The 24,309-nt window shown below is 39.7% G+C and overlaps 3 protein-coding genes across 3 annotated transcripts; 1 reads left to right on the top strand and 2 right to left on the bottom strand.

Moving 5' to 3' along the window:
- Positions 1 to 8,493: 8,493 nt before the first annotated feature.
- Positions 8,494 to 16,908, bottom strand: trmt11 (tRNA methyltransferase 11 homolog; the record flags this gene model as incomplete). The annotated part of the gene is made up of 13 exons (XM_083910449.1): positions 8,494 to 8,631; positions 11,254 to 11,374; positions 14,113 to 14,247; positions 14,452 to 14,524; positions 14,843 to 15,007; positions 15,131 to 15,211; positions 15,309 to 15,465; positions 15,557 to 15,691; positions 15,806 to 15,898; positions 16,043 to 16,124; positions 16,280 to 16,353; positions 16,445 to 16,510; positions 16,831 to 16,908. 13 exons carry the CDS (start codon positions 16,906 to 16,908, stop codon positions 8,494 to 8,496), a joined length of 1,398 nt encoding a protein of 465 aa, XP_083766575.1.
- Positions 16,909 to 18,028: 1,120 nt separating this feature from the next.
- On the top strand, positions 18,029 to 18,541 carry LOC310934720 (actin-binding Rho-activating protein; the record flags this gene model as incomplete). The annotated part of the gene is made up of 1 exon (XM_083898515.1): positions 18,029 to 18,541. The coding sequence occupies one exon, from the start codon at positions 18,029 to 18,031 to the stop codon at positions 18,539 to 18,541; it is 513 nt and encodes a 170-aa protein (XP_083754641.1).
- Positions 18,542 to 18,913: 372 nt separating this feature from the next.
- hint3 (histidine triad nucleotide binding protein 3) lies at positions 18,914 to 23,202 on the bottom strand. Its single transcript, XM_083897639.1, has 5 exons — positions 23,084 to 23,202; positions 21,762 to 21,879; positions 21,423 to 21,492; positions 21,030 to 21,159; positions 18,914 to 19,708 (listed from the first exon to the last, which is right to left on the bottom strand). The coding sequence occupies exons 1-5, from the start codon at positions 23,105 to 23,107 to the stop codon at positions 19,661 to 19,663; spliced, it is 390 nt and encodes a 129-aa protein (XP_083753765.1). The 5' UTR covers positions 23,108 to 23,202; the 3' UTR covers positions 18,914 to 19,660.
- Positions 23,203 to 24,309: the final 1,107 nt, after the last annotated feature.

Consider the following 24,309-nt stretch of genomic DNA (forward strand, 5'->3'; position numbering starts at 1 on the left):
ACTACTTCTCTACTCCTTTTATAAGCTCTTAATCCTTTCTACCGACTTCTCACTCTTCATTTTGTGTTTTGCTCAGATGCATGTCCACAAAGTGTGTGTGCCGGAAGTAACTGATATCCAGTTGGTGGAGGGACATCAACGTCATTTGTTACTCTCTCAGTGACATATTTAACTAAAAATAACACAACCTGCCTGAGAACATACTTCATGGTTCAATTGTCTCAATGAAAATGTGGAGATCACACTTGAAGCCTACATGCAGAACTGTGAGAAAAGAATCTTAATGTACACAGATTTCATCACAAAGCAGCACAAGATGAACAGCCATTGTAGACATTTACAGTTGTATAAGAACATCAGACAGTGGTGTGTTCCCTTCACTAACAGCAAGAGGCATATTTAATTTATAGAGAATATTTGAAACAGATAGGTTTTTGATGTCAGATAAAATACTCAGAATGACAGGGTAAAGACAGAGTAAAGACAGGGATCATTTGATTTCAAAGTCAAAACCGCCTCAAACCCTGACTAAATATTTTAAAAGGTATCATGGCAACAGATACAGATTCATGATCCATTGTCTCTTCAAAAAAAATCAGAAACATTTGCGCTTTGAGTGTGGAAAAAAAAATCCACGGGCAACAAAGAATGACCACGATACACCGTGGGGGTTTTAGACTTCAGGGCTGGCTGCTATTTTATGGCAGATGCTGAAGCATTGCATGAGTCTGGCAGGTGGGTGGAAAAGAAAGAGGGAGTAGAAAATGAGAGGTGTGCAGATTTCAATGGCGGCAGCAGGAAGGAAAATGTGCATACAAAGAAATGTACAACACAAAGCATCAGCACAAACACACAAAGAAAAAAAAAAATCTACTGACTTCAAGACAATCTCCATTACTCGGTATAGATGGTATCATTACCTACTTTCGCATCTAATCCAGATTTATGGTTCCCAGGTGAGTTTTATATTGAACTACATTTCCTGTTTCCTCCAAGTCACAAACCATAGTTTGTTAAGTCAGAAAAACAAGAGAATGGACCAAATAAAAAGTGAACTGGAAGTTCCAGCAACCTGGCAGCACAACATACAAGCCCTGGGTCTTTTGTGGTCTGCAAATTGTTCATGGTGATACAGTGAGACGAGGTATCATAGCAACATTGTTTAAAAACAGTAAGAAAAAGAAAAGAACAAAAACAATGTGTGGTTCATTTGGGAATGTTGTGTTTCTATGTTAATTTGCCCATAATGCTTAGTTTTACAACAATAATTTAAAATGCCGCAATAATGCTCTTCCACCAGCAGTGACGTGTCTTAATTTCACTTAATGCAAGGGATTTGAGGATCTCTCTGTTAAAACTGAAAAGACAAATGACGCACGTTTCCTTTCATCCGCAATCGGCATAGAACTAAAGCAACCTTTAGACAAATTAGACACACTTTTAGCAACAATAAACATTCAGTTTCTGCCGTGCAATATTAAACAAAGTTGTGACAGCTCTGGGAAGCTCTGAATGCTACGTGGATAACATTCAGTGTTGGTTCTGGCCTGCGCCAAACCAAAAAGCTGTAACAACAAGACTAGCACTAACTCAAATCCACAGGGTTTGTTTGGTTTGAGTTCCACACTGTCAACTGGCCAAAAAACGTGTTTCATCCAGGTACATATTCATGTGAACAAATCAGAGGATGAGAAAACTAAAGAAAATACATGGACATGATATAATTAGTTTGTGTAAATTCTGAGGATGTATATAAAATTCTAATTTATTATTTTGTCTCTCCTGCCTACAAAACAGGGTGAAGGTCTGTACTCACTTCTGCTGCATCACATCACTGCAAAATAAATGTGCTCAGTAAACCAAATGGCTGTCATCTTCTCACACAGCACAGCCTGAATGTCAACACAACACAACGAGGAAGTTGAGACACAACTTTGGCAAACCGAGATGGTCCAGTCAGTTCATTTCACAAGACACCAACAGAAATGAACTATCCTGCAAAGATAAGTTAAATATGTGATATAAGCAAGAGATTAAATGAAAAATGGAACAAGTTTTCCCAAAGGTTAAGAAAATAAGTTGCAACGGACACACATGCCAAATATGGCAGAGCTCCAGTGCCTTTGCATTGATCCCTTACATTACAAAGAGGTTGTGCAACAGCGGTGCAACAGATTGTCTTATGACGGGAAGGCTGGGGTTTGGGTTAGTCTACATGTCGATGTGTCCAATGGCAAGACATGTTATTAATCTGGTGAATGAGACTGGCAGCATGTGAATTGGTCGTGATAGATGCACTGTATGAATGAGTCGATGGCAAAACTGTGTAAAGTGCTTTGAGCGGTCATCAAGGCACCAAAAGTGTTTTATAAATACATTTACAAAGAAACGGCATGAAATAGTAGGGCATGCACATTTTACCAATAATAAAAATAAGGGTTCTATTCCAGGTTTAAGAAAGCCATGAGTCATTGTGCTTTCGTGCAAGCGACAGGGTAGGTCACACTCAACACTCAACTACCATATTTTCTGGATGTGTTCCAATAAAGGTGATTGAGAAATAATTATACTGTATGGCCATTACACGTGTAGAAATCAATAGATCTAATGGTGGAGCCTTTTGCACATTTCTGTTTAAATGAACTGTTGCCATTTTAGGTGACGCACAAACACTCTGTAGACCCTTTTTCCCATCTTTGTACAAACTTTTAAGGGTCTGCCACTCTAGGTACCCTCCCACACCATTCATTGGGTTAAAAACAACCAAATTGCATGAATAGATAAGCAAGAAAATTTTATAAAAATAAAGTTTATAAAAAATTTACAAAATTAGGGGAGAGGATATGCAGGCAGACAAGGTGGTAGTGTATATGCTACTGTGTATGAACAAGCAATGTCTGAGGTACAGATATATATAAGACGGGAATTATCTTTACAAGAAAGCGAATGAGGCTCTGCATGTGGACAAAACCATGCATATGAAACAGGAAAAGCTCAACCGACAGAGGAGTTTTGACAAAGAGAAAGTAGTATAGATACATTGAAACAGAGAAACCCAACCAAATGCAAGCAGGCATGCAGGTGAGCTGGGCTCAGCTGGTTTCCAGCAGGCCCACCTGTGCAAAAAAGGACAGGTGCGAGTGTGTTGGTCGCCAGGAGGCAGCTCACACATCCACAGAGAAGCAATAGGGGTGCAATAGTCTGCGCAGATCCCAAAACATTTGAGCATCATGCGTGTATCCTGGCCCTTACTAACGCACACCCCCATGGATAACACATTCCACTCAGCTAAACAACCATGAGAGTGGGTGGGTGCGACAAAATACAGCCAGGGATGCGCACACACACACACACACACACACACACCCCTACACTTCAATCAGACCCTCCCAAGAGGCACTGAGGTGCATCACTGTAATTCAAGCCCTGCAGAGACAGCACACTTTATTACTGAGGGACAGAAAAGCTTGTCCTGAAAGATGTAATTTCTCTATAGAGGGATGATGTGGAGGATGGAGGGACCAAAGTAGGGATGGAGGTAAAGGAAGCGATGAAAACTTTAAATAAATTGAAGAATCAGTGGTGGAATGAGCATCTGCTGGTACGATTACACATAAGAGTGTGGTTGATATATAGAAGTCTTATAACGATACGGCAGGTTCTCGAAAGCAGTACGGTAGTTGGCTGTGAAGTTAATGAAATAGTCATTTTAAAAACACCTGCAAATATATCACGCAAAGCGGAGAGAACATTAATATTTCCTTCCCATAATGTTCTTCCTGTGTTCAGACATTTCCTTTGGCAAGGCCACTTTCCTCCCGCTCTGCAAATGTGTGCACGTCTGGTGTCACTGGAGACTCACTTTTGCTCATTAGTGTGAATGTCAGTGTGAGGGTGTGTGCTCGTATTTGATCAGACGATTGACCTGTCCAGGTTGTTTCCAAGCCTTGATCCCAATGCATGATGGGATTGGCCCAAAGTATCCCTGATTAGATAGCTATGAGGAAAAAAAAATATCAAAATCCTTGATGGTGTCTTATTTTAGGCCCAGTTAGAGGCATTAGTGCTTTATGATCCTTGCAAAGACCAGAAGAGGAAATGTGTCACAGCCACCATGTCTGCCATCTTGGCAATGTGTGTGCGTGTGTGTGTGTACCCACTTGGCAGTTAGTAGTCATTAAAAGAGGGTGTGAGGGAGCCATCCAGTGGTTTCATGTCATTAATGAAAAACAGCACCGACGACCGCAAGAGCTCTCAAATACACACAAACATTATAAACACAACATGAAACACATGTGCACTCATCCAAATACACCCATTGACTGTTTGTCTTTGGCTCGCTGCCCTCCTGGTCCTAACTGCTACAAACAATGTTTTCCTCTCTTTATCCAATCATATTAAGTGTGATGACCCCATGAACACATAAAGACACGCAGGCACACAGAAACTTGTCAAAAACAACAATCCGTCTGTGAAGTGCTCTGGATGTCCGAGGTCACAAAAGAAAAAGAAAGTGTGATTTCTGACAGTTTGTTTTAAGTTAAGCATAAGTGGTTGGAGCAAAACTGTGTTGAAAACTCGCACTATGATCTTAAAGTCAAATATGGCTCTTGCGGGTGGGCTGTGAATAGGTGAAAGATGGAAAAGGAAGTTGTGTGACAAGCAGTTCAGTCACCCCCTTTACTTCCTGAGCCAACAACCCTCATCACTTCCAGGCGAGTATCTTAAAGAGGATGTTTTGTGGTCAGAGCTGCTCTGCACTTTCTCAGCCTCAGCTTTATCACTTCAAAAGCTTAGCCCCTGAACTGTTTGTTTACAGGCTGCACAGCATTGATTAAACGTCAAACAGTGTATAGGCTGGAGTAAACCTCTGATCATCAGTTTAGGACATATAATTGCTTCCTCTGCTCAAGGCTGTCCTCTAGTGGCACTATAGACGCGACAAGAAGATGATCTTAAGTTGCTTCGTCACTGATTATTAAAATAGTTGAAGAAAAAAAATCACAAAATTCGCTCTTTACATGACATTCTTTGTTCCTCGTCTTCCTAGACTGCCTTCTTCTGAGCGTGGCTAGAGTTTCACAGAGCTGTGTCAGGTGGGATCCATGTGGTGATTTGTAGCACTATAATGGCTGTCCTCCCAGACATTAAGATAACAGCTCTCACCTTACCTTCATCAACAACTAAAGGGGCTACAGGGGGGCTCTGGGGTTGTACAAGGGCATTGAAATGACCCGAGGGCAAGGGAGGCGAGACGAGAAGGGGCGGAGGACTTGCAGGTGTCCAAACTCCCCTGGCCACGGACAGGTGCACTGCACCTGTGCCCCACATGTTTAGTCATTCACACACATGCATGCGTGTGGGTGTAAAATTCCAGTTGTGCACTTCGACGTTTCTCACTCCTAACTTCACACACCATCCACAACACACAGATTGTTCCAGTCCCTCTGTGAAACACAGGCTTACACATACACGAAGCATTTCATTATGCAGTTCAAATAGTTACAGGTCAGCAAGTCAACAAGTCTTCATAACTGCTAACAAATGTTTGGAGAATTTGCCGCTCACAACCACAGCTAACCAGCGCCGATTAAGACATCATGACAAACGCACCATTGTGACTGCAGGGATATTAAGGGGTTGAGGGATATGTGGTTGATGTGCATGTTTCCCTCGCTATGTAACATTCACATATGCAGTATATTTTAACGATTTAAGAAATGCACTCATTGACAAGTTATTTGAGTGAAGACTGGCAAACTCAGCTAAGCTTTATGAGCAGTGTTGGGCAATTGACTTGAGTAAGAAGTGTAAGAAGTTACTAAATACATATTACTCCTTTGAAAATTGCATATTTACTATTTGGTATCAAAAGTAATAGCTTCAATACTGTTGCATTACTACTCTTGTAAATGTAGTCAAAAAGTCATGTGCAACAAGTTTCTTTTGGAAAGAACTGGAATCAAATTGCAGAACTGCAAACATATTCTGCATATTCCTTCTGATGTGACATGGACGCTGCATGTGTCATCATAACAAAAAAAAAAATGTTTCATTTGTACAAAGCAAAGTGTAAACATGACACACTGTGGAAAAAGAGAGACGACAAAGTGCCAGTACATACCTCTGCCAGGTCCAATCCAGACGATCATCAAGATCCACATCAAATTTGACCTGTTTATACAGTAGATATCAGGCTCAACATTATGCCTGATTTTGTCATTATAATCTCCTGTTTTCCTGTTTCATAATTCCTTAACATCATCAGCTGCAAAAGTTAATGGGTTCTTCCTCGGGTCATACCACCCTCCATTACTATATTTCTGTATAATCCTGCAACAGATGGACAGACCGCACCATAACATTGCAGTTTTAAGGTATATTTAGGTATCCTCTACTACATATAGGTCATTTTTTTGTGTGTAATAAGCTTTTATCATGTAATTGCCGATTCAGCAGTCTGCAGCTTCCATTCAGACCTCAAGCAAAGGGGAGTTTAACCATGAATCACTGTTCCAAGAGAGTGGCCCTCTCCTTTTGTAGGGAGTTCCTCTTTGAGAAGACGGGAGTAAAGGGTCAAGGTGAGACACATGAGAGGGTAAAGGACAAGGCTGAGATATCTGGTAAGAAGGGAGGTAGCAGATTTGGAAGTGGAGAACTTGATCCCGTTTTAAAACGGACTCTAGTTTATAGACTGGGTCAATTTTATCGACATTGAATTACATCAGCAAATGGCTCTGCTGCAGTTAGCATCCAACATCAAATAAACCAGATCCTAGCAGTGCATATATGCACACACGCACACAGACAGACAGAATTTCCTCAAAGTCTGGACAGCATTACGTGGTGTCGAAAGCAATGCCCCCCCAAAAAAACTCCCTAATTATAGTCTGCATTATTGAAGACTGAGGGCTCTCGAGAATAGGTTTTATATTGTTACTGTTACTTTTATATTTATACTGTATTGTGGCTGAGAAAACACACACAGCACCCCTGAAAAATGACTTATTCTGTATTCTGTTACGGTTTACATACATACATATGTACGTACACTGAAAAATCTAGGGTGGACAGAAGCACTGACTACAGAGAGGCAAGGTCTCCATCTGCAGCATGAGTTGATTTTACTTGAAGATGACAGGCAACAAAAGGGCACTATAGAAACAGTAAACAAAACGCCCCGCAAGCGATGGCGCGGCAGGGTATCATGTGATAGTGCCTGGAACTCTCCGTTTGTGGACAAGGACAAACGGGGAAGTGTGGTGGAAAGGCATAAGTCCAAACGATAAACACAGCAGAGGGGTAATGTACATAAAGGCCTGCTGCATTGCTCTCAGGAGATGAATAATGAGCCAGATTGCACATAAACTGTGGTTGGAAAACAACAAAAGCTGCTGACTAATTGTAGTAGCGTGTGGTCAGGTAGGGACGCCAATATGTTTGGCCTTTTGCCTGCACAGTGTGGCCTCTCTTGCCTAAACATGCTCCTAAAGTCTGTTACACTAAATAGGGTTGTGTATTGGTAAGAATCTGGTGAGATGATAAATATCCTGCAGGGCTGACAAAGCAAGTGCAACATATTGAGCTACTACAAGTGAGGCAATATATTGCAATTTCCCCCCCCCAAATAGTGTATTATATGGAAACACTCCCCATAATGTTAAATGCATAAACAATATACGTCTTTCTTTGTCTAATGTGGAGTGGAAGGAAGGAGAAAGACAACTGCTTGTGGCCAACTTGCAGTTGAAGGCTTATCTATAACACATAAGCAAACATCTGCATATTGATATAGCATCATGCCATGAAATGTGGTTTTAAAGCCTGTAGAGATTGGTACGCAAGGGAAAATGAATGGGAGCAACCTATATGGCAATTGACATTTTATATATATAGCAGTTTAGAGTAGACTCTCCACAATCTTGCATATAAATCTGCAGCTCTGGAGATCAGCAAAAACTGCCCAAAAAAAACCCACTCATGTAATTTTTCCAGACAAGGAGAGTTTGTCTCTGGTCACCTGTCACAAGGAACAGGACAGAGATTGGGATCCAAAAACAACATTGTTATGATAACGCAACAATCAATTATTTTAAAGATATTCCAAAGATATTCCTTTATTAGTCCCAACATCAACGTTCCTTCTTAGTGCAGCTTTAATGGCATCTTATACCCGCATATCTCAGTCTTTATCCCTACACATTTGAAAATGTTATACATTTTATTCAAGTCTTTTAACCTAACCTATCCTACATGAATGGAGTATGTAGAGTATTAGTGCAGTAATAGATTTATGACAAGAAAATAGTACTTTAGACAGATTTAATCTGTTTATTTGCACAGAAATAGGTACAAATCGTAAAACAATTTTAGTTAAAATAGTACGAAAGATTAAAAAAAAAAAAAAAAAAAAGGATAATTAAACCTAATGAGTTACACTTTGTTCCCTCTTGAATCCATTACCAGCCATGTCCTGATTCATGAAGTATCAAATTATTCTCCATTAACATCGGATTTGTTGTCCTCTTTGCATCTCTTATTAAGTCCACAAAAATACTTCTCTCTGAAGGCATTGTGTCCCTGGTAGGGACTGAAGCGTGGGTCTGCCAGATGAGCCAGGCTGTCAAACTCCTGCCGAGTCAAACACAGAGATTATCATCCTCAACTAACGTAATCCGGTTGCCAAAAAGTGCTGCCTCAATTAAGGAACTTCTTAAAAGATTTGGCGGCATTATTTACCTTGCTCTTTACATTTACAGCTTGTGAACAAAAACTTAAACTTACATTACAACATAAATGTTATCTGGATGTGAAATCAAGCCTACTTTTCCCGACTGTAAGGTAGCCTCAAGTCAGTGAAGGGGTGAAGGAAGAAAAAGAGATGCAGGGAAGAAAAATAATGAGGTGAGTTGACTTGGAAGTGATGACTCAACGCTGGGGCCTGTAAGCTTTCAGCATCACCTCTCATTTGCTTGCTAATGCTGCCAAGCATAACCAGAGTGGTAACAAGGCTGACAACCTAAACATGACCCCAACGTAATAAGAACAGAGGGGCATGAGTACAAAAAGCTGGAAATGAGTGGGAATTACTGCCCGGTCAATGACAGCAATACCAGTGGAGGGATACATATATCTAGTGTTACATGAGGCAAATACCACTATGGCCACCAAACACATTATGTCACAACCCGTAAAGTTTCAGTAAATGTGACATTAAAGTAGTTCTGTACTATTTTAACACAAAACATTACTGGCTAACCACGTGTCACAGTCTTAAAAGCACATTTTAAGTGTCCACTGTGTTGACGGAGAGCAGATAGGTGCAGGCTAAGGCTTATTATTGGAGAAAAAGAAAACTGAGAACGCTACCAAGTCAGATAAGATCAAACAAATGTGTCTGTGGGTGTGTGCGCGCGGGTGTGCGAGTGTATCATACAAGGCTCTTTATGGGAGCAATTTGGGGTTTTGAAGTGGAAAGGGTGACAGATTCAAAGATGGATTGTTTTCCATACGACGGATGATTAAGCCATTTAGGGTTTCAGTATAAAAGAAATCAACCAATCGCAGCCAGATGGTGAGGATTAACCCCCCCGACAGACAGAGAGACACCATCTCTTCCATTGGGATGACATGTACAGAAAAAGCAGACACAGACGTATGTTATATGCATGTACATGACACATACTCATGTGGGTTACATATACAATCCACAAACAAGACGATGAGATCCACATGAAACTGCTCTCCGTTTACACCAGCTAACATCTGCGCTGCTGTCGGTGCTTACACAAACAAAAAAGAGTGAAGTAATTGAGCAGTTGGTACTGAGCAGATACAAGCATGTTGTCATTTGTAACTATACAACTACAAATGCATTATATCTGCAACCAGTCGTCAAACAAAAGTTCAAAGATGTGTATTTAATTGTGTTCAATAACTTGTTTTGCCTGCAAATTAGGTCTAAATGTCTCTGCTGCTCTATGGACAAAATAATAACATGAGATTGAGGAAAACTTCCAGCGCAGTTGTCATTGTCTGGTCCAACATGCACATAGTTAAAATAGCAAATAGCAAATGCACCGATCTAAAAACCCATGGTGTTAGTCTTTAAGGGCAAGTTTATGCTTTTTAAACTGTGGTTGTATAAGGTATTGACACAATATCAACACCGACTTCGCCGAGCACCAAATAAAGTCTACAAGTTGTTTGTTGTTCTTCCGTTTGCTGATCTTCTCTATGAGCCATTGAAGAGCCAAATAAAAAGGCTGTTTAAGGAACACATTCTTAAGATATCATTGACATGAACCTTTCGTTAAGTGTCAAAAGTCTGCTTTTCCTTTTGTCCCTGGTGGAAGCCATGTCAAGCATCTGGTTCCCAGGAGGCTCAATGAAAAAGGTGGCAACAGGGTCAGTGTTGGCAATTAGCAATGCCTCGTACAAGCACACTTCAAAAAAACCATCACCTTAAAATTGTTAAAAGTGTGGTCAGGCAAATTGGTAACACTTTATAATAAGTACACATTATTAGCATTAGTTAAGCATGAATAAATATAGAATGCATCATTTATAATGCATGAATACTCATGAGTGTGCAGTATAAACACAGTTATACATGTTTTACTCATGTGCTGAAGTGTTGGCATGTACTGAGCGACTGCTGGACACAGAGAGAGAGGTGAGAGAGCATTATTATTATTATTATTATTATATTATTACTATTATTTATAAGTCCCTTGTAAGTCGACCAAATTGCTTATTTGTTAGCGGTGGATGCTGATTGGCTGCTTCAGTACAGCAGCTATTTGGACACTGTTCCTCAGCCGATGGGATGAGTAAAACATTTATAATTGTGTTTATAAACTACATACTAATGAGTTTTTTGTTACTGGCAAATCTAGAGTTTACTGTTCCATTATTATAAGTAGTAGAAATATTGCTAGTGATAGTGATTTACTGATGCTTAGTGAAACCTTGCTTATGAACTGATACATGGAAAAATGGGGGGAAAAAACACTTGAAGAGAGGAAAATTACATTGAAGTTTCTACAATGCCAAGGACAAGATAAAACTCACTTCCCTCTAATTTAAAAAGATGCTACTTTTACGATAGGCTAACATAATGATGGCAGTTATTAGATGGGATTCACCAAGCTTTCATTTTCTGAGTTCTGTACTCACTTTCAAACCTCACGTAGTCAACTGCGCTGTAAGTAAATTTAAATTTTGAATGCAAACACATTCGGCAGCACTTACCTGTGGCTCCTTAATCTTCTCCATGGTGATCAGGCGTCGTGCCGTGTGGCTGGAGAGTGTCTGCTCACAGTTGCTGACGAGCAGAAGACACGGATGTAGAGGGACCATCTCCTCGCTGTATCTGGAAAGTACACAAAACAGTTGTTAATCAATCATCAATAAGAAAAAAGAAAAAACACATATAGCCCAAAAGGGCTGGGGAGACACTTGTCAAAATTCCGACAACGTTTGGTAACTTTCACTGCCGTCCAATCAGTCCACAAACATGTGTGGTCGATTTGCAACTGATGAATCCATGTTTGTACCCAGAAAAGAAACTGGAAAAAAGTCACTCCGTGTCTGACGAGTCAACTTCTGTCTCTATCGTTTCACGCCAAGCCAGGTTAGGAACTATTAAAAGACGAGATGAGATATGCGTTTGCATATTTTTGTCAGTGGAACTTTCTCCATCTAACCACTATCCTGGTAGCAACAGTTTCAATTTGCACAACACTGCCCTGTTGCCTTGGCCACGTGGAGCTCTACGGTAGCAGTATATTTGGTCGTCACGGCGACACGGTGGTAATTCTCTCCTGCCAAATCAGGAGTTGTTAGTGGTGTTGAGCCCAATCTGATTGATGAGATAATGTTACTGTCAAAGCAGAGACAAGCTCCGTCTCTCATCTTTAGTTATATTTTTCCATAAAATCGATGATTTTTATGAAGGACGCCTGCAGACAAGCGACAGCTGCTCACTAAGTACAACTTGTTTTTCATAATTCAGCAGCAGTACAACAGTTTCCACTGTCATTACAATATTAATTTAGGACAAAAGATTACTTTTAAAAGGTTGTTTGGTCCATTGAATGTCGAAAATTGATGTTTGGCACACCTCTCATTCTGTCCACGAACAAAATATATACAAAGAGGAGCAGCGAAACATGAAAATACTTGCATTTAAGAAGCTGAAATGAAGAGGTTTGTTTGAATTTTCAACATTGAAATTGATTAATTGATTACCAAAAAACCTGACGGAACAATTTTTCCAGCCCCTATGACATCATGTACAATTTGAAACAGGCGCACAGGGCAATGACCCAAAGTCAATGAGCCAAAAAACTAAATGAGTTATTTGCCAAAATGTCTGAAAACATATACTGAAGTGAAAAATTATGACCTGGAAATGAAATATTACTCATGTATACCAAGTGACACGAGTATTACATTACACCCTAATTTCTGACAAAACAGTCACTCTGTGTCCTTGCTTCACTTGTTTATGTACAAATTAGTGCACTTTATGGCTGCGATGACTGATATTCCATCATCTGTCTTTATACTTTTTCTTCTGTCATTTACTATTTATGTGGCGTAGAAAGGAAAGAGATTTTAAGGCTCTGGTCTGATCTCAACGCTGTCTTTTGCTGACAGGTCTTTGTGTCACCTGTTGTCTCACTCACACACACACACACACACCCATAAACACACAAGTGCCCCTGTTCTCATGAGGGAGGGAGACAGAAACACAAAATCCCCACTGTTTCTATCACAGCCATGGACGCAGATACATACATATGTGGGGGTGACAGAAACCCGATATCTCCCCGGTAGAGCCCCAGATTAGGCCCAGGAGACAGGCTACGTCTGAGCTTACACACACACAGACATGCAGACAAAAACACACTTTGTGACTGTACATAGAAACACACATGTAGGTCAGCATGCAGACCACAAGGACAGATAATTCCCATAACTGACTCGCTTGGCCTCAGACGTTTATTTTGACATGTTGCTCTGACAGGCACAGGCTCAAGCACCAGTAGATGAGTAGCAAAGACAAATGTGTGAACATGATATCACACAGGGATGCATGTGCGAATACTCGAGACCACAGACGCCCATGCTAATGTATAGATATGTACAGACAATTGCAAAGGAATGTAAAGTCATAAGCGTGTTTGTTCATATGTAGTTTTCTGTCATTCTACCCAAGGATGCAGGACCATGTCATCGCCTTCATGATCTTCAACGCAGCGTTGTCTGTTGCTGCCACCGTGTGTTGTAGTTCATATTTTTTAAAATTCAAACGCCTGTATCTCCAGTCAGCTCTTCAATTTTGTTTAATGCATTGACATTTTTAAAATCTTATATGTAGCTCACGTATAAAGGAGCTCAGTCACCTTCAGCTGAATGAGCAGGAACATCTCAACACTCAGTACACAGTACAGTACACAGTACACTACTGTGGATAATCACTTTCATTCACAACGGACAATGTTTTAAAAGTGCTTAAGTAAAATGATTGAAGGTGAAAACCAAATGGAGAAGTATAGTGAAAAGACGTTTGTATAAGCGAATAGACTGAAACTAAAGAAAACTAATAGACCTCAGGATTAAAAACCCATATAGCAGCTTGTAAAGTGATTAGTCAAAACTGAATAATAACAGTCATTATCACAGTTTCTTTTTGTCAACATTCCCTTCATCAACTTGTAAAGCCAAGTTTTAACTGTCAGCCCTGGTGGCAAGATGTGGCAATGTTTATAGTATCGTTCTTTTTTTGCCTCATGTTTGGTAATTTATGGACTTCATCAGTGCAACAAGTCTTCGAATAGTATTTCTGAATTGAAAGTCTATGAGGCAGTCGTAGTTTATGGTACAAGTCTGCCCCCTACTGTTTTAATATACCTATGTGCCTCATTTCTGTTCTCTCTCTACTTTTGTGCTCTGATAATTTTTTTTGGTTGTCAAAGCAATTAAAAACAGACAAACAAATAAGTTGTCCTAATTAAATATTACTTAGAGAGGGTAAAGTCAAACATAACCTACAGACAATAATGATAATAATAATACCGGCTCTGGATAAGTCTGAATACTCACTCTGGCCTGTAGACCGGCAGCCAATATACAAGCCTCCCGCCCATGACCAGGTGGTGGGCAGAGAAGTTTAACAGATCTGCGAAGATGTCATTAAGGTGGTACGCCTGTGAGACAGGGACGTGAGACTCTAAATAGCTGGGAAGGACATCAAAAAAAGTAAGAGCAGGGTTAGAACAGAGATGCTTAACATTTTACACTTTAAACTTAAAGGTTTTCCATTTGTTGAGCTGGACAAACTTCCTGAGATTTTGCTGGAGTAAATGCAAGGCTTAAAGCAGTTTTTTTGCATACATAAGTTATGGCTGTTTAAAATACTGTTAAAACCACAAATGTTCTTACATGCCATCAGGGGGTTTGGGGACGTCTTTGTGAGAACCTGTCCGCCTTGTGGACTCACGGATACCATATGGAGCTGAAAACACAGAGAATTTAAAACAACAAAGAAACAAGTTCATCCCATTGGTGGAAGAACAGATGTTTGGTGCACATGTCAACTTGACAAAAGCCTACCGTACTAATCTAGAAAATCTAGCATTAGTAAACTGGCAATAGCACAAGATAACAAGCTCCAACTCAGGGTTCCTGATAAGGGAATATTTTCATGTGAACTAAGAACAATTTCCAAATACAAAACACCCGCAGCAGGGAATTTAAACAACTTTTTGACACCTGTATCACACATTTTCATATTCAGCAAATGTAATTAATCAAAAAATTAATCAAGACCCACGATCAGTAATAATGGCATCAAAGAGAGCAGCGTTTCTCCACACAGACTTGGACGCATCAGACACCATGACGTCCAAATACATCTTCTCTGTTCCATATTGACGGAGGTTGGCTCTGATATTCTCATCAGGTCCTCGCCACTTCTGGTTTTTACGGCTTGACCGACCTGAAAGACAAAGGAATATATTTTTTTTTAAAATGTGGTTAATGATACTTTAAAATGTGATTAAATTTACATCAAAAGACAGCAGTTGGTGTGCCATGTAAGTCCAGAGCAGACAAAACGTACCTCTGCCATGAATAGTGTTGTAATCAATATCTATTCCACAGACATAGGCTCCAAAATGAGAACATGCAACTAAAAGGCTCCCTGAAACAGAGACAAATAAGTGAGTCATGATTTCCCAGTGTGTGGAATTCTCTAGGTAAATGTAATTCATTACAAGCAACGATACACATGTGCTCACCTGTGCCTACAAATGGGTCAAAAACAACATCATTCTCTTTGACCTTAGCATGGTTTGCCATGATAAATGAGAGACCGGCATCCATGCTGGTGTTTCCAATGAAGTGTCTATTCTTCACACTGTGGGAGCGAATCAATTCACGCTGACCGTCCACTATCTGGAGTAGGAGTGTGTCAAGATGGAAAACATTCAGTTGCAAATTACTTTTTATCAGTCTAATGCAAAAGGAGTAGCCGTGCATCTCTTACCCATCGACCAAAGTAGACGTAGTATGGATCGTCTGGGATGTTGTTGGGGTCTGTGCCGTAATCCTCCAGTAAACAGAAACTGTGCTGTGGACTCTTCAAACTCACTGTGCCCTCAAATGGAAGATACTCCATAGCCTGACGGTATAAAGTACTGATCACTACATTCTGAACATACTGCATATATGCAAGCTTACGAAAGATAGAAGATAGACTTTTCTGAGCAACAATCATACCAATCGAAAGACTCACATCAATCCTTTTGATTCTGTCTGTAAACTCCAGGGTTTTGTTGAAGGTGTAGACATTGATTCTGTACGTGGAGTCTTTGTGCATGAATGGTGACTGTAGAGAAATATGGAGGAAAAGCACAATCAAAAATAAAAAAAAAATATCTTTACAATTCATATGAAACTGTAATTGAAATGAACTGGTTTACATGGATTTGTATGTCCAAAAAATAGGACTATAAATTGAAGCATCACAAACCATGTTCTCTAATGGATAGTTTAGGAGAGATGTTTTTAGATCAGTGTGTGTCTGTCCATGGCCCCATAATTCAAAGGCAGACCTGAAAGTGTAAAGCAACTTAACATCAACATATCAACATAATCAACATAACAGCCACTATACTATACAGTGTAGAGAATACTGAAAATGTAATATAGCCACAGATAAACATGTTCAGGACCCCTCAGCAAAAATGCTGGGCTGTCACTCACTTACTTTGCACAAACCGATCTGGCCATGATGGCACGGACGTCATCCTCACACAAGCCATCCAGACACCAGAAAGGAGACTAGACAGAAGAAGTGAGAAGATGAGCCAAACACAAAAGAAGGTAAACCAAAAGGAAAAGACCTTAAAACAGGTCCATAAGAATTGCAAACCTTTTCTTTGAAGTTTTCATCAGGACGGAAAGGTTTTCCTCTGACAGCCAGCAAAGCCTTTATCTCCTACAAGAGTGAAGAGAAATAAGACACACAAATAACTCTGGTCTTTGAAAAAGGAAACTGAGCAGTGCATAAAATATCTAATTCAAAAACTAAGAAGTCTGTTTTACATTGTGCTCTAAGTTTAATATATTTTTTTAGAAATACTGCTGGTTGTGATCATATAAATGCCTTTCTTTACACATACCACTGAACTAAACTAAGCTAAGCTAACAACATGCTACACAACAGCTGAGGTGGGACTCTGCTCTTCCTCCATCTCCAAAAGTGACATTCATCACTAAGAGCGACACATGGGTTTGAACTAAGGTTAATAATCTTACCGGTAATCTGAAATCCAGATTATCTTGGGCAAGATGTAGCAGAAACTTCAGGCATGATCGTTTACTGAGCGCCGCCATCTTTGGTGCAGATTAAAAATACGTCCGACTTGAAAGAGGGCGCTGAGACAAGGTTCCTATAGGTTGAATTTCCATAAATGGTAGAAGAATGACGTTTTCTCTCTGTCCGTTTGTTATTATTACACACTGTCTGTACTTAATGCTTTCATTGACACACGTCTACAAATGGATACTGTGTTTACAGGGTGTTGTTGTTTGGGAAATTCTAGTGTCATTCAAATGAATAACCTTTAAAACAACGTGTTGGACGTCAGTTTTCTATTCTACAGTTGCGTGCTTGGTTAAAGTCTTCTCACAACTATAATCTGCTTTACTGCAGAAGCGGATTGTCTTCCCCGCCCCTCCTGATCACTGACAACCTTTGGTCAGTTACAGTGTGGTTTTCCTCCTCAGGACACAGAGGCACCAACTCTCTGGCTCTTGCAGCAATTTCGCTGCAATGACAGGTTGCTGCGGTTGAAGTGAGAATTGAGTCTTTACGCATCATGTAAGTTGAACCATGTCAGATAATGTTATAGTTTGCTCCAAATATTTGAAAGGTTTTGTAGGAAAAAAAACTTGTACTGTAATTGTGTAGAGGTAGTTGATTTGTTGTGTCTAATTATTCCATATTATCATTTTAATATGGTTTTGATTTGATGTATTTGACATAATAAACATATATATTATGACAATATAGCACTGCATCATAAACATTTAAGATGTCAAGGATAAGCACACACAAGTTATAGAATAACTTTTTTCCAATGTGGTTAACACATGATACATCACAATATACAGTACATTATCAAATATTCAAAATGTGATCCAAAAACCAAATAAAATAAACATAAAATACGACAAAAACATATTATCAATTCTTTGTTTAAATTTAAATTGTGGGTTTCAACTTCTAACCAACCCTGTCATCACAGGTTTCTAAATCAGTATATACTGTACCTCATAAAGATGCATACAAAACAGATCAAAAGTAACTTGGTGGCTAATCCTAAACCTGTATCCAAACATATATTCTGATTGTAGTTATAGATATAAACAAATCTGAGTAACATACAATTACAGACGTGTAATCATCTCTTCAACAGAGCAAGATATAAAGACAAAAAGTCAAAAGGACACCATGATGGAAAATGAAGATGAGGTTCCAGCTCCTACTCCGTTCAGCGAAGACACCGCAGTGTGCATTGTTTCTGTGAAAAGCTTAAAGGATAACTGGCAGAAGTGGTCCGATGATCACCAGGAGTACCAGAAGCACAATCCCTTCAGCCAAGAGACCAGGCCCAGTGCAGTGGTCCCTCAGAGGGGACAGGACGACTATGGGAGACCTTTGCAGGGCTCCATGACGGAGCAGCGGGGGAGGGATGCTCACACACACGTCAGCAGAGAGGTTCAGGAGCTGTGCGAGGTGATAAAGAGCATCGGAGAGCCAAGAAACAGGGAGGACGGTGGTGGCAGCAGGGATGGAAGTGTCATCGCTGTAGAGTTTGGGAAACTGTTTGAGCATTATGTGACCATTTCGAATAAATTGGTGGGGATCCTTCTACGAGCAAGGAAGCAGGGGTTGATTCATTTTGAGGGTGAGATGCTGTGGCAGGGGAAGGATGACACTGTCATGATCACTCTGATGCCTTGATGCAGCTCCAGTTGCAGAGTTGTTCATGAGAGTGAGTCAAAGCCAAAGAGAACATGAGGCTACATGTGACAGACAATACGGTGCGAAAGGATGAACTTGATCCCACTTGGCTGTGGTACTCCAGAGTGTGTATTTATTACCAGCGTGCTCACAGTTTGAGAAACCATTAGAGGTTGAAATGTAGAATATAAACCACACTGATGCATAACAATTATCTAGCTACTATATACATGTTATTATTAAAGAACTATACACTTGGTGCCATGACAAATAATACGTTTTGTTATCACAAAGAGCAGCAGACTGTAACATGACTTAAGAGCTGCATATTAAAAGTAATAAAAGAAGAAGAAAAAAACGCAAAGTCCTGTTTGTTACTCAGTCACAGCAGATCCAAAAGTGATAGCTGGTGCAGGTAAACTAATGAATGGGTGAGACAGAGAAAGAGAGACTGTAAACTGATAGCACAATGTGGGTTTATGCTACATTAGAGGTTGGTGTAACAGAAAATGTTGTTCTGAGAGATATTATTTATTTTAAATTAGCATTGGTAAAAGTGCACAACATTTTGTCCAGTACATACATAATGTTTTTTTTTTACATTCCAGTGATAAAGTTCATGCATTCATTGGTTCACATACAGTATACTATAACTTAACACTGTTAAAGACATTACATCAAATCAAACGTAATATGAGCAAACACCCTAATGGTTTTACAAACATTCACTTTATATACGTATTGAGGTCAGACTTGTGATGCACCAAGGCAGCTCTGTGACACAGGACACCTTTAAATTACTGTCCATTCAGCCTTCAATATTTTTTGGTGATCAAAAATCTTAGTGGATGATACTTGGTCCTTAAAAAGTAATTTTGGAAATATTCTGTAAAAACATTAAAAAGAAAATGTTTTACCCAAAAATTTAAGCAGCAAGAAACAAGATTTGGCATAAATTGGGCTTTCACTTGGATTAAAGTCTAAATAGTGCACATACAGAATCCTTGTGACAAAAGTATTAGCTGTTGTCAGACAGACAGCGACCTAATGCGGCTGTGAACCACCCAACATGTCTGCACTGCATCACATCCAAAGACCGAAAGAACTGAATTAAAATGATCAGTTGGTCTCTTCTTTAGAGTTGAGAAGTTCAATCAGTTGATCTGCCTGCAAAACAAGAACCAAAAGGACAGCACAGAAATGAACCACTTGGTCTTAATATACAAGTGTATGTATGATGGTAAATTATTTTGGTGCTACTGAAAAATTCACTTAAATAAAAATGTGTTTGTTTATATTGGACTGCCTTTCCTTTCAACTATCATAATTGCAGCTTTAACACAGTAAATCCCTTAAAAGTGTCAAGAAACTTTATCTTCCATTCAACTGACGTTAATTCCGGGCAATAGCTGGATGCAGAGCACCCTTGCGCCATCTACTGGCCATAAACTGCTTTTGTGTTTGTGTTACTTACTCATTTTAGTGGAGCAAGTGAGGAGCTAATTTGTTATAATTACTAATAACTAAAGAAAGAAATAGTTTTTAATTTTTTAAGTTTTATTTTTAGGACACCTGTGTTTGTCATATGAAATTCTGATGTAGTCAATGGCACCAACCTCGGTTTACCGATACATATCAAGTGCTCCTAAGTTTTAATCATAATCTGTTGGTTGCTTAGTGACACACATATTCGCAATCAGTAAATCTGCGATCGACCTCAGGGTCTATACTTCAAAGAGCCGAGAATGCGATCTTACCAGGATCGTTTACACAAGCCGTGCCTTCTCAGCCTGGTTTGATGTTCGTGCAACGGACTGAACCAGGATGAACTTAGTAGCATATGTTAAGGCCCGCTTTCTCAGATATACTGGATTTCTTAATTCTACTTTTGTGCAACAGGCCCCTGGTATTAAGCTCAGTAATCCAATCACAACCAGACAGCCTTAAGTACGAACCCGGCATTAACACGCACCTGTACAATATGTACAGCGTCTCTGATGACAGCATATTTGTGTGTGCGTCAGTGTGAGCATCTGTTTGTGTGTCTGCATAAGTGACAGGGAGAGGGAGGAAGAGGAGTAAATCAAAGCTCTCTACCACACCATCATCAGTGATAATACTATGGCAGTGACAGCAAATAAAGCAGCTCAGATGATGTCAGAGGACGTGGTCTCCAATTCCAATTCCTCCTGAGGCCAGACTGTATTTATGCATGCTCAGGAATGTGGTCACATGTACTCAAACCACCTGAATGTGAATTCTGTGATCGGATATGAGGACGCATTCAGGACTTGGGGTTATGATTATGATAATGATAATACCAGGTCTGAACAGGGTCCCTGTGCAATGAAAATAAACATACTCTACCATGCAATGTGCTGTTCAAGGGTTTTGAAGGTGATAGAGAAAAGGAACAGTAAAATCAATGTTGCTGACTTAAGTGTAAGAAAAAGACACCGTAGCAATGTGAAAAGTGAGACATACGTACCGTGACAAACCAATAGGAATTTAGCCTGTAGATGAGACGGGATGGGATGAAGCCCATTTGACTGGCAGGTGCCAGGACATGAAGGTGTAGGTGTGTAACAGAACAGAATGGGGGCCAATGAAAACCAAACCTGCAGACAAAAAAATACATTTTTAAGACTCTACACTCATTCGATACAGTCCAAATGTTAAAGTCACTGATGATATTTACTAATTATTTCAATGATTATCAGTATCAGTGTGTCAGTATATGTAAGTATACAGTATCGAGAAACTTAGTTTCTGGTGCATGGTTACTGAATTGCCTGAACTTCATTTGATTTAATTTTTTTTTAATTTTATAAATGCATTATAATGCATTGCATTAGACATTGTGTCACTATACTTAGCTCACCTAACATCACTGAGATCAGTGACGTTGTTTTTCTGGAGGATCGCCTTCCCTGCTTCAACCATCCGGTTTACTGGAAATGACAACACAAACAAGTTATCTCTTAATTGCTATAAGAAATTGGACTTTTTTGGTAGCAAATAATTGTTTTTCATTCTGCCTGCAACAGCAATATTTTAGCCGGATAATGATGAGCCAGAAGACACAATAAAAACAATAGATTGGCAACAGAAATATACCAAGATAAAGAAAATGTATAGTTGCAGCCTGAGTGTCCTCTCAAAAGAGCAAGTGCAAGAACAAGTGCTGTTTATAAATAAGGCTTGTTGTTCCTAATCTTACCCAATGGCACATGTTCTTTGGTTAGTGATTTACAGTTCCCAACATGTCGATTCGGGACAACAAGGTAGTGGTGAGGAGCTCCAGGTTTGATGTCTCTGAAGCATGAGATCTCTTCATCCTGCCACAATAAGAAGTTAGAAAATCAGCGAACTGAACTGAAGTTTTGCATGCCGACTCAGAGGCCTGAAGCCTCAGACCTGAATTTTTTTAGGCAGAAAATGTGCGATCACACACTGAGTACTTGGTTGTTGTTGTTTTTTACAAATTGCAAATTGAGTAAACATCAACATCGAATAATATTTGGTATGACCATTTGGTGTCTTCAAACCAGCATCAATTCTCGGTACTCTTACATGTCAAGTCAAGGATGTTGTAGGATTATAGTCAGATGTATGATTAACCAAATTTCAAATCAGACTGGAGTTTCAAGATGTGCTTTTCAAGATATTTCGAAGCAGCACAAAAACTAAGTAGTAGGACCATAAAAGCAGTGGCAAGCCATACTGCTTATTTCCTTTCAAACTGAGGAGCAGTGCCATCAGACATCAGGCACAAACTTGTGGGACCCAGCAGGTTCACCTCTCTATCAATCAATCAATCTTTCTTTATATAGCCCACAGTTTACAAAACACAGTATGTCTCACGGGGCTTCACAGGGTTGGTAACATCCTCTGTCCTTAGACCCTCAACCAGGGTAAGGAAAAACTACCAGGGAAAAACCGTTATAACAGGGAAAAAAGGTAGAAACCTTAGGGAGAACAACAGGGGAGGGATCCGCTCCCTGGACAGACAGACGTGCAGTAGATGTTACCCAAAACAATACACAATTACAAAGAATAAAGAGGGAAACAGTCTTCAAATGCCAGGATCCCTCTGGATCACTGGGTTTGTCTCTACTGTTCATAGACGTCTCCGTGGACGAATTACAGCGAAAAGGTCATAACTCTGTTGTGGAAACAAGGCCAACCACTCACCTTAACTCATTCACATCAACCACAACGTCTAGATACTGACTGAGAAAAACAAGCAGATAATTGTCCATCATGCTGTACCATCAGGGAGGGGTCTGACCCAGCCACACATTCATTCTGCAGCAGGACAATGACTACAACCATACAATGTCATTAAGAACTATATATTTTGTTCTATTAGCCCACTTTGCATCTTGTAAAGTGATATTGGCCTTATAAAGCCAAGTGTTAATAGATTTAGATTTGTTTCATCGCTTGAAAAATTGTGTTTACAAACAGAACATGCTAACGCTGGCTAGCTCCTGGCGCTCATTAGGAATTAGTGCTATATATAATATATAATATTCTCACACAGTGAAGAAGTTCCGTGCCCATTTCATTGTTGACTACTTTGCAGAAAATACATTTCTTGTCATATCCTTCAGCTGGCACGGCGTTGGTTTTGGTCTGAACCGGTTGAGAAGCGTCAGAAGCGTCGACTTCAGCCATGATGAGCTGTCAGCAAAAACAACAATCAGTAAGACCAGTTCAGTCGATTCCAGAAACCATCGAGCTCACAGCGGCAATGGGATGATCGTCGATCTGATTTATTATGTAAGGAAAGACACAGCCGCCAGAGGGCAGTGTGGTTCAGTGTAAAATGTCATAACAATGTTGTCAAACGAGTCTGTGTTCTTATGGAAACGTCACTCAGGAATATGATTTGAGTTGTCACACGTGTTGTTTCAGTTAATCCGTGCTAAGTTCATTGTAAATTGAAGCCGCTTTTAAAATAAAATATGATGTATTAGAATCCTCTAATTAATGGTTCACTCAATGTTTTTCCTCTGTCACTGCCAGTGTTAATGTGAGTAAATTAGTAACAGCTCTGTGTAAGCGTGTAATATATGTCACTAATTAACATGTAATTATCCTGTGTTTAAGATGTCAAATAAGTTATGTATTATGAGCTCATCCTCCCTGTAAGTAGTTAGAGCAGGTATGACAGTGATGCTCCAAGCCTTATTCTCTCACACATGATGTCCTTTTATCTTTATGTGTCATGACATCAACATGGTTATGAGTCTTTTTTAAGGAGGAATAACCAGAAGTCTCCTTTCTTCAAGGAGGTGATAAATAATGAGAATTTCTGGAAATATGACGTAGTAGAGGAAGAACACAGATTACTAGAAGACTAATAAGATCTAAGGAAAAAGTTGAGCAAGAATAAGAAAAAAACACTGCTGCTCCTGTTAGTAAAGGGACATTGTCCTAACTGGACCGAGACTGTGGCATTGTGGATTAGCCAGTTATCTGAAAATTATAGGAAAACACCAAGATGATCTGAGACAAACATGTTTTGTTTACATGTGGTTGATTCAAAAGAACAGTTGTTTATAGTTGAACTGACTGACCTGGGGCTTGTTTTTCCTTCAAATCTTCTTCTTTTGGCTTCTCCCTTTACGGGTCGCCACAGCAGATCACCTGCCTCCATTGCGCCATATCCATTGTCCTATTCTGTTACACCAATACTTCAATAAATTTCCAGTATTGAGAAAAATCACTGCCTTAATGGCATAATACAATTTCTTTGAGCA

The sequence above is a fragment of the Microchirus variegatus genome (genome assembly GCF_963457635.1).
Source record: "Microchirus variegatus genome assembly, chromosome: 1".
Taxonomy (NCBI): domain Eukaryota; kingdom Metazoa; phylum Chordata; class Actinopteri; order Pleuronectiformes; family Soleidae; genus Microchirus; species Microchirus variegatus.

Coding starts and splice junctions, on each gene's coding strand:
- hint3 (XM_083897639.1), bottom strand. CDS start 23,107: ATGGGCACGGAACTTCTTCACTGT. Junction 21,880..23,083: donor GCACGGAACTTCTTCACTGT/GTGAGAATATTA, acceptor TTATTGTGGCAG/GATGAAGAGATCTCATGCTT. Junction 19,709..21,029: donor ATTCCTATTGGTTTGTCACG/GTACGTATGTCT, acceptor CTTGTTTTGCAG/GCAGATCAACTGATTGAACT.